Here is an 11,408-nt window from a genome sequence, read left to right on the forward strand (position 1 = left end):
CCCCCCCAGTACAAACGGAACCGCAACATGTTTAATAGTCTGTATTAAGTATAGACCAAAAAAAAAAATTATGCTGGCCACACTACAATCGTTATGCGTAACTATTCATCAGTAAAGAGTCGCCGCTTCTGATTTTAAATTGAAACGTAAGACTTACGACTTAAAGCCCATTTAGTGGTATCAGTGTATCTTAACTGCTCTTCTGAAATTGCACTTCACAACTGCAACAGTGTAAATCGCTCTGGATTAGGGCTTCTAAGAAATAACACACGAACGGCTTAACGGGTATCAATTTAATTTTTAAAATGAGTAGATACAATTGGTCAAATACTGAAAATAAGTCAGAATTATGTGCAAGCCAATTATTTTAGTAAGCAAAATAAATATGCTTCTAATAAGGCGGACAAAGCTCATTAAATACCAACTGTCAAATCTAATTGTCTGTGGCCAACACAGCCGTTATGCAAGCAACTAGGGACTCGCAGCTTCCCATAGCATAGGGAAGCGGTTTACGAATTAACCGAGGGCAAGTTAAGACACAGCCGCGTGGGTCCGAGGTTTACTAACCAATAAGCCACAGGCGACCTTCCTGGAAGCAGATCAGCGTAACACTTTATAGACTCTCATCAATACTACCAATAAAAGCCCACTCAAAACTTCCAACTGAACATAAATAAGGGATATTGCGAGTTTACAGATTCTAGGCATGGCGTTTACATCGTTCCATGCATTTCCATTTCCAAGGCAGCAGTGGAGTAGTGGTTAGGGCTCTGGACTCTTGACCGGAGGGTCGTGGGTTCAATCCCTGGTAGGGGACTCTGCTGCTGTACCCTTGAGCAAGGTACTTTACCTAGATTGCTCCAGTAAAAACCCAACTGTATAAATGGGTAATTGTATGTAAAAATAATGTGATATCTGTATAATGTGAAATAATGTATAATGTGATATCTTGTAACAATTGTAAGTCGCCCTGGATAAGGGCGTCTGCTAAGAAATGAATAATAATAATTTCCAATGGGGCAATTCCATTTCACCACAAGGTTGTTCCCTAAACCAAAGTGTTCTCTTGTGAACTGCTGCTATATATAGAGACTATTGCAATTGCAAAATGGGTCAGTTACTCATTCTAGAACTGGTCAAATTCCAAGTTTGCACGCCTCGTTATACTTCATATGTCACCTGTCTTGCAATGATGGGAGGCAAGTAGTATCAAACAGCATCTTGACCAGGGAATCAAAGTGGGGGCAATCCAGAATACTGTTACAAGTTGGACAAATGCCTTTGATGGAGGCGCAATAAGACTTGAACAAACCAACTTACTTAAAACATTTTTATTTTGCAGTTTAAAACATAATGCCTGAATTGGGTTAACTAAAATACACATTCCTAACATTATTAGAACAGCTCTTTATATAGCAGGGCTGCATCAAGGAAAAAAAAAATAAAAGGTTCAGCAAATGTACAGGTATGTCTTAAACAAGTCACTCCTATTCATCTTTACAATTACCATAGAATTATGAAATATGGTCTGTTATATTCTGGTCATAGTTGTGACATTTGTATAAAAATATAAAAGAAATTAAAATACTATACAGAACAAAAGTCCTAAAACATCTCTGCATGGAATTACAATAAAAAGTTAAGTCTTGAAGCTAGGGTCAATTTCTTAGGTGGCTCAATAACAGACACTCCGTGGTACCTGAAACAAAAAAAAAAAAATCAAGGAATGAGATTGTTTGACAAGTCTGATAACAGTATTAAAATCACTGGCTCTCTTCAAATTAGACCCATCTGCAATGTGCCGCTAGCAACCACAATGACCTTTAGTTGAAAGCATGCAAACATACGGAGAGTCAGGGACAAGATGTTTTGACAAGGGAAAATTCAAGAGCATACGTTAGATTATTGTATCGTTAGTGTTCTAAAGCTTCCCGCTTAACTGTGGCATGCAGCGAGTGCAGAGATTACAGCACTGAAGTGCCGAGACCAGCACAGTGAATACTTTCAATAGCAGGCAAGCAGGTTGCGAGGTATGGATGCTAAGACTGTAGGTGCCAGATTCTAGGCATGTACACATTCCGGGTTTGAAACCCATGTGAAATGAGGCACTTACTGAGCAGCTTTGTATTTCTCCCGTACAGACTGCTGTGCGTGTTGAGGTGCACCGAGGTAGGTTTGATACAAGTCCTTTATGCAAGGCTCCAGGGTCTCTAGCGTGTAGCCAGTCAATTCTACCAAGGACTCTGGCTGCAAAAGAGCAGGGGGAAAAAAATAAATAAAAAAAATAGCATGGATACATTTCCACCAAGCACAGCACACAGATTGGTCTCTGAGCAGATTCAATTTTAAAACCCCCCCCATGCATGGCAATTCAAAACAAAAAAAAAAATCAACTTCAGGAACAAAGTTATTGATTTGTATCCACACAGCTGCTAACCTTTACGGCTTGTTTTCATTGATGAAGGCACAACTTTACAAAGCTGTTTAGGAAAAAGAATTAGTCAGACAGCCAGTGAAGTCACACACAGTTCAGCTTTGGGCTTCAACCAAACTCAATTACTGTTTGCAAATGGCAATTTAGCCATGGTCATTTATCTTGTACAATACCTTGGGCATTTGTAAGGCAATGTGGCAGGTAAGCCAATAAAAGGAGGGGGGGGGAAAAATTAATTTGTTACAGTCTAACTTCACTATAATGAACCGCCTTTAAACAAAAAATTAGCCCTATTAGAAAGATCACTTAGACAATTTACCCAGACAAGAGAATCTCGGTAGCGACTGATACTTCTCCATTGCGAAGGTGTTACTCAGTGAACAAAAGCCCTTGGCAAGCTAATTCGGAGAGAAGGCGGATTCATTGATAAGCTTTTGTAGCGAGAATCATGTGCAAGTTAAGCGACCCTTGCCATCTTCAAACATAACTGCAACCATGGCAACAGACATGAGGAGGGAACAAGACTGAAACAGCATGCATTGAGAAAAGAAAGCTACGCTGGGTGTGTTAGAAAACGGGTACGCAATTACTGTGTTCAGCATGCAAGTCTACTTTTAAATTCTCATTTATTTTAGTTTAAATTGATCGATGTGAAGTTATCTTGAAAAAACTACTGTATAAAAGATGTTCAATTCAATTTGGGCGTTTCTTCATTATTCTGATACAGCACATTGCCAAACCCTCTTCTAGTTAACCAGATATAAAAAGCAAACATTTCTCCAGGTCCCAGGGGGTTTGTTGTAATGAAGTTAGACAGATCTATACATAAACTTTGTCAGAAGTTTACATATCCCAATGAATTTATAAATTAATAGAAATTTCTCAAATTACAGCAAGAGGATGAGGGGGAAAAAAAAAAAAAAAATAGGATGTCCACAATTCAGCATTTCTGCAACTCCTTTAAAAAAAAAAAAAAAAAAATCATACCCTTTGATGCTATGTTAGTCTTGTATACCAAGTGCTAACATGTCAACATGATAATGCAGAACCCAATTCTAGAAAATGTAGGATTGTAGGTGAACGTTCTTGGAGAGTATAAAAGGGTTAGGCATAGGATGATTGCTGTCATTACCAATAAGTCAATATGGGAAAAAGTAAAAGCTATCTGAAGACCTTAGGCAGAAAATTGTCATAAAGCTGGAGAAGGATAGAAGACTTCCAAACATTGGGAATCCTAATTGCAACTTGTTTCTATCATCAATAAGTACATGACTCATGGTACAATGCTCCCTTGGTCTGGAAGAAAGAAGGGTCTTTCACCAAGAACAAGTAGAAGAATTGCAAAAGGGAAACAGATTAACTGCCAAAAATATTCAAAGTGAATTGGCTGCAAGTGGGACTGGGGTTTCCATTTCAATAGGTTATTGAGTTGCATGGTGAAGGTCTCAAATGGTCACAGGCCAAGGAAAAAGCCACTCTTGGGAAAACACAAGGACAAATCACTTAGTTTGCAGAACGGCATTTGAATGATGGATACAAGTTCAGATCCAAGGTTTTGTGGAGTGATGAAACAAAGAGCCATTCGGTCACCCTGATGGTCGTTACGTTTGGAGAAAGTCTGGTGAGGCGTACAAATAAAAGAACACCATACCTACTCTGTCAAGCATGGAGGTGGCAATATCCTTCTATGGGGCTGTTTTTCCTCTAACTGCACAGGAAATTTTAGTTCCAATACACGGTAAAATGGATTCCATAGCATATCAAAAGATATTGGCCAATCTGAAACCCTCCACTACAAAACTTGGTTTAAAAGCGCAACTGGACATTCCAACAAGACAACAATTCAAAGCACACAAAAATCTACTTCAGAATGGTTAAAGAATAAAATCAAGGTTCTGGAATGGCCTAGTCAAAGTTCCAATCTAAATCCAATTGAGAATCTTTGGTATGAGTTGAAGACTGTGCACAAGAGAAGTCATTGGAATTTGAATGAACTGGAACAATTTTGTTTAAGAACGGTCAGAAATCATGCCAAAAGCTCATATTTCCTAAATATCCCAATTGTTTAAAAAGCAGTTAAAGGTGCCTCAACTAGCTATTCAATTTCATTCTGTCAGGGTATGAATTAGTTTTGCAAAAAAAAAAAAAAAAAGAAAGTTGTAGACATTTTTTGTAACTTGTTTTCCTCACACAAAAGCAACACTTGCTACGAAAGATTTCCTACAGTTCTTTGTTTCCATAAATACACAGGGGACTCTTCATGCTATAAGACACTTGTAGATTGACTTACCCAGGTATCTCCTGTGATTGTAACGTTTGATAAAATCATTGCTGCTGCAGCAATGACAGAAGGCAGGTACTTCAGGAAAGGATCAGAGTCAACCAGGCTCAATTCTCCAAGGAACTGGAAAGAAAACAGAAAGACTAGCACACATGCTCTATAAAAATTAGACTCCTGCACAGCGGAATCAGGCTACACAGTACCATGTTTTACACACCTAATGACACGCAATGCTGTTTCTCAAATAAATTAGGGTAGCTTTGAGTTTACTTTGTTTAATCCCAAATCTGCCATCTGTAGGATTAGCCTGGTTTCAGTTCCTTAAATATATGTTTGGGAAGAATGTCATATTACAGATAGTCTGTGCAGTAATTAACCACAATAGTTGTACAAATAGTACTTTAACACTGAACAAAGTTTAGTGAAAAAGTATAAGCCTTTGAGCAGAATGCAATATAGGCCTATTTGCAAACTGCAACAAAGTATCCATAGTTTCTTGCAACAATGTAGCCGTGTACAGTTTGACACATCTGTAACAACTTAATCCAAACAGCTCCATGTACATAACTATTTGGATTGTTAAATCTGGTGCTGTACCTCAGTGCTATATACAGCACTTCACAATTTGAGGTTCAACCAAGTACCAGCAGAAATGCCTAGCTCCTCCAAACAGCGCAAACAATTGGGATGGCAATGATCACTAGATTTACACCAGTAGACATGTATTTATTCATTAGCAACCATGGATAGTGTCTCACTGGGTCCAAACTACTCAAATGCCCCACCCACTCATCCAGACAGGACAGAATGGTTGTGTCATTGAGGGGGGGGTTTGATTAGGGTATTATTGAATTTAGAAGCAGTAAGCTCTCTGCTGCTGAACTTTCAAAACAGGGGGGGGGGGGTGGAATTAAATAAAATTTAAAAAATCAGCAATTACTAAAATTTAAAAAATAAAAATGTGCACTGTGCAAGTACAAAGTGTTCTGGTAGCCATGTCTGGTGGATACAGAGCATGTCCAAACCTGACAATCAGAAGAGATTATAAAGTGTCTCACCAGTGACAAGCTCTCCACTTTTTTGTTCACTTGCTGATGCAGAAAGTATTGTGTAAGAAACTGGTTTATTGTTGGAGCAGCAAGATCAAAAGAAAGGACTTTCAAAACTAGATGCTCCATCCTTAGAACCTGCTTCTTGGTATAAGTGTCGTCTGTAATGTAGACAAACTCTGCCACTTCTGGTGGGTAGATCTCCTCAAATTTTCTGAAATGAGAAAAAACCCTCAGAAAAGGTTGCTTTGAAGACACAAGATGCCAGCATTTAAGCACATTTCATAGGACAGCTGGAAATACTCACGATGCTAGAAGCATGGCAGCTGTGCCAACGAGCTGCAGTTTCCCTCTCAGCACAGACATGGATGAGAGGAATCTGTCGATGTAGTTCACAGCCAGGTAGAGGGTCTCGCTGTGCAGCTTGTATTCCTCCCCGACTTCCACCAGCCAGTCCACGAGGATGGCTCGCATGCTGTTAGTGATGTCTGGCTGTTTCAGCATGTAACCTGCCTTCGGCCTGGACTTCAGCTATTCCAGGAACAGAAAAGAGATGTCTAGTATGTTTCAATGTCAAAACCCTTTACAAAATTTAAGGCAGTTAACTTTGGATTCTGTTCTGCATGCCAAATCTTAAGGCAAACAGTTTCCTCAAGATTGTAGCCCTCACTGGGATATACATACCTCCATTTCTCGTAAATATTTGTGGATGTCTAATGCATAATCAGGGACTTCATTAACAAGACACTTATTTTCTTCTGCTTCATTAATGGACATGTCCAGAACCATAGGGGAGTCTGGAAAGATTTGACAAGGACAGGATTCAAGTATGCACACAAATTCAAAAGTCATAGTTAAGATAGTATTATATTTAAGAACAGGGGTTACTGGATAGACAGTTGCAGGTTTTAATTTAGGACAATCAGAGATGTGGCCCCAAAACCACTGGTGGCAATTTAGCACCCTAAGATCATGAAGGGGGGGGGGGGATTTAATAGGGTAAAACATATTCCAAATTATTCTGTAATGCCTTTATGCAACCAATGACCAGCACACTGCTAACCCAAATAGTCATGCAAACCATGCGTGCCACTAGGATGTAGCCTTCCTAACTGATAAGAAACTACAGAAAACCTGGTCACTGGATTGACGATCTACCTACCAAAGCTGACATCCATCGAACATTCAATGGTAGAAAGTGGCTGTCTGTTCACAAGGGAGGATTTCACGGGTGGGTTAAGTGCAAGAGGGTTTTCGGACTCCGGTTTTGCTGCTGAGGCATGTTGCCTCTTACTGCAGGCACCATCAGGCTGGTCCACATGGATTGTGAAAGCAGGCAGTTTTGCTCCCACTTTGCCAGCACAGTCCTGGCCATAGGTCTCACTGCAGGAAGCAGCCTAGAAAAATATAGTAATTTAATGTCAAAAGTTTAATGTAGGCCTACATTGTAAGTTTGCTTTATATATCGAATAACCAGACATTTAAGATATCAGATTGACCTTCCACCTAGTCATCCACCTAGACAAAGTACATTTAGAGATGTAGGCAGCATGTGCTATAGAAGCTCATTGCTCAACACCAGTCCAACCTGAACACGCAGGAGATGGTGGTGGGGCATCTAAAATGGCGGTGTATTTTGATTCGGTATAGTTACTCTAGGTTGCAGAGGGGTCAAGACACACATTATTTAATTCTCTTCTACAAATGTAAAACGACAACCAAAGCCATGAAATAATCGCTTCGATGCTGCGAGAATTCAAAATGCCGTTGTGCAGGAAAGGCATTAAGACCAAGGCAATAACTAAAATCAATTCGAGATCGTAGGGTTAAAATAAGGCTTAGAAACCCAAACCTAGACGCAAAAGCATTAATGTTAAAACTGAACACTGCCATTGTAAAACTACAGCAGCAAGTTTAGAAAATGGATGTACTCTAAGGGAAAAACTAAATTCGACATTATAAGTAACCAACAACGGTGTGTCACCACATTGCATTTCAATTTAGAGAATAAAACTAGATGCTTTCACGCTTGGTTATATATATATATATATATATATATATATATATAGACACACATACATACACACACACACACACACAGCCTTAAACATATAAACTTAGTTTACATTTCTTAGACGAATCTGGACAGCCTACTTTACTAGTCAGAGCATACCATTACACTTAATTACCGGCCACCACGGCGGAACATACAAGTTGTAAACTGACATTATCTGCACAGGAATATTGGTTAATATATATAAATTGGTACACATTTAAATACACGAATGTAACGATATTGCGTAGTAACTCACAGTAAATGTACCGACCTGCTTTGTGGCGCGTTGTGACTGAACTCTGGTGATGCGCTGGTTATCGGCATTCTGCAAAACTCCCAAAACCGTTCGGTTTGAGGCTTTGGGATTCGTATTCTCTTGGTTTTCCAACACATTTTTTCCAGCTACTCTTTGCCTTGAAAGCACATTTTCCTGATTCTCGCTATTATCCCCCGTCACAGTCACCTGACTGGCACCAAACATTTTCAAAATAAAACTGGAAGCCTAAGAAGTTCGAAACCTAGATGAACAGTTGCACGTCTAAAATAAAAGCGGAATTTGGAATCAAAGCAGGAGCGTAACAAAGGTGCAAACAATAACATCAGGAGCACCGCTGCTGTTAACAAAAACACAAATTAAAAGCAAAATCTAAAATAAATGCCCAGCTAGAAGCCATACAATAAATCGGCAAACAGCGTGCTCTACAGTGTCTTCTTCAATTCTCCATGCCGATTTTATTTTCTGTTTAAGACAACTTTAAGTTCTATCTCTTCTGCCTGATTCCCAATCGTTCTTTCTCTGTCAGTTCCTGCAGTTACTATTAAAACTGCTGCTTTCTCTATTCAAGTAGCCCGCGACTATTGAAATTATCCAATCGCAGACCAAGTGATTGAATACGTCACAGGAACTACGGTGGCCGAGTCCAAATCGGAGTACTGCCTCTTTTGTATTTAACAAATCCTAGAAGCCAGTGAAAAGAGTATCCGCATGATATGAAACGTGTTTTGGAAATGTGTTGTATTTCTTAAATACAATTTATGTACGTGACAAAGGGCTTGTTTTTTTTCCAACTTGGAAAAAAAAAAACTTTCTGAAATAATAATCTCGTTACAGTGGTTATGAGACCAACAACACGTGGTGTGCAGACACTGCTGTTTGAGGGCAGCTGATTTTTCAGCATATTAATTGAGTTCGCACTTTAAAAAAACATCTTAATTGTTGAGAATCCAGGTCCATGGCATTTTATATAAAACATACAACCAACCCAAGGAGAACACAACATTGCACTTGTATAGATAGCGCCTTTGAGGCCAATACACAAATCGCTTCAGTGTTAAACAGTTAAACAGTAGTCACCATTTTAAACATTGCATCTGGGACCGAAGCTATTGTTAAAACCAAGCAGTATTATAAACACAATTCAACAAGCAGGATGCTACATAAAAACTGAGTGCCAAATAGGAAGAGTAACAATGGGTTAGGTTGAAGAGACAAGCTGGTTGAGAAGATAGCTTCTCCAACACCCCTCCTTCTCACCCCCTTTGATAAACAGTTGATTAGGGTTTGGGAAGTGATGATGACCAGTGACTTTGAAAACAATAGAATATTTATTCGCTCTGACTGGTCATTGAAGCTGCCCCTCAAGCTTTGTTTTCAGTTGGCCGTGTGTTGTATGTCAGCAAAGTCCTGGCTATACCAATGCAAATGAAGATCTCATTCAGTTCACTAACCCCATTGACTGGATTACTAGGACCTCTTATCACCTCAGAAATGGACTCCCAGCTTTAACCTGTAAACTTGATAGCTTTGTAGTACTGAACCACTCAGTTAGTTATGACACAATGAATTGCAGGTGTCACCAGCATTGACAAATTGAGATTGACAGGCTGTAACATGTAAACAAATTATTATTATTATTATTGTTATTTATTTCTTAGCAGACGCCCTTATCCAGGGCGACTTACAATTGTTACAAGATATCACATTATACATTATTTCACACTATACAGATATCACATTATTTTACATACAATTACCCATTTTTACAGTTGGGTTTTTACTGGAGCAATCTAGGTAAAGTACCTTGCTCAAGAGTACAACAGCAGTGTCCCCCACTGGGGATTGAACCCACAACCCTCCGGTCAAGAGTCCAGAGCCCTAACCACTACTCCACACTGCTGCTTGTCTTATATATCCTTAACTGTTTATTATACTTAAATTGAAGGCAACCCACCACACGCAATTACAGGTATTCAAATGTAAATCGAATTTTTTGGTTTGTTATTACTTCTTCAATAAAAAGCATGTTGTAAGATCTTAAAAAGACTCCTATAATAGTTTCAATATATTTAAGTTCCAAAATGTGTTCCAAAAACAGAAAAATATGTGTTCTAAAACAGCTGGGTTTATACAATCGACAGGAAGATGCAATGAAGATACAATACATTTTAGGACTACTTGATTTTCATACAATTAACAGATAATACTATATAAGGAGACATGCAAATCAGACCCACCCAGGCATGAATGATTCACAGCATGGCAGGGTTAAACCTGATCAACATGCACGTGTTTGTTTGGGTTAAGAACTTCAGAGATTCATGCCTAGAGGGCTTCAGTTCACTTGCGCTTTTTAAACAAACTGAAGCTGCCATCTTCACAGGTGGTAGAACATTCTGTTATAGGGCCCCAAAACTGTGAATGACCTCCATAGCTCTGTAAGGGAAGCACCAAGTGTCACTGCTTTTAAAACAAGATTAAAAACACACTTTTATAATGTAGCATTTTTTATTCTCTGCCTTGTTTTACTGTTCTGTGTTTTTGTTTTTATTGCTTTTAATGCATTATTTTATTAATATTTGTCAATGTTTTTATTCATGTGAAACGCTTTGCTGCAATTTTTATTGTGAAAGGCGCTATATTAAAAAAGAAAGATTATTATTATTATTATCATCTTCATTAGGGTAATGATTTGAGTTTCTTTGTTGTGGAAGCTGGTACAGCAGACAGTGTCCTCAGGCTTTCGTAGAACATTAACAAGTGTCGTCACATGAAGCCTCATATTAGGTGCCCTTTACAACTGCTATTGATGAAAGCCATCCTCTCAAGGAGAAAGTGTTAACATGCTACTGAAGCTATTGTCCTAGTTGGAACCGGACTCTATTGGAAACCATAACCACAAGACTAAGCAATTAGTGCACCACATTTTATATTAAATAGGTTGTGATTTGTTGTGTTAAACTAATACCGTCTTGACAACTGGAGCACCAGGACATACCTGACGATACACATTATTACTGTCTGAACTATAGCGCTGTTAAACCTGTTATTAGTTATCTAACTTTTCAATTCACAGGGCCATTTCCTCTGAAACTATATTGCATTTTGTAAATGAAAAACGCCCTTTTGATCCTCCTCCAGTTCTAGAATATCTTACTGTTACACATAACGTTCAGTCATGTTTAACAATAAGACAGACACCCAGACCTAACATGCTAGTTGAAAGAAAGAAAAAAAAAAAGATGGTATGAGTCCCTTCCATTGATCGATCTAATTACTTTGAAGAAGACAGACTTAAATGTCTGAATGTG

The 11,408-nt window shown here is 38.7% G+C and overlaps 1 protein-coding gene across 1 annotated transcript; it reads right to left on the bottom strand.

The window, feature by feature from the left end:
- Positions 1–1,316: 1,316 nt before the first annotated feature.
- On the bottom strand, positions 1,317–8,650 carry LOC117409547 (cyclin-A2-like). Its single transcript, XM_034015766.3, has 8 exons — positions 8,092–8,650; positions 6,927–7,161; positions 6,449–6,561; positions 6,072–6,295; positions 5,774–5,978; positions 4,725–4,838; positions 2,114–2,247; positions 1,317–1,699 (listed from the first exon to the last, which is right to left on the bottom strand). Exons 1-8 carry the CDS (start codon positions 8,299–8,301, stop codon positions 1,627–1,629), a joined length of 1,308 nt encoding a protein of 435 aa, XP_033871657.3. The 5' UTR covers positions 8,302–8,650; the 3' UTR covers positions 1,317–1,626.
- Between the last annotated feature and the right edge of the window lie 2,758 nt (positions 8,651–11,408).

This window comes from Acipenser ruthenus, chromosome 2 (genome assembly GCF_902713425.1).
Source record: "Acipenser ruthenus chromosome 2, fAciRut3.2 maternal haplotype, whole genome shotgun sequence".
Taxonomy (NCBI): Eukaryota; Metazoa; Chordata; class Actinopteri; order Acipenseriformes; family Acipenseridae; genus Acipenser; species Acipenser ruthenus.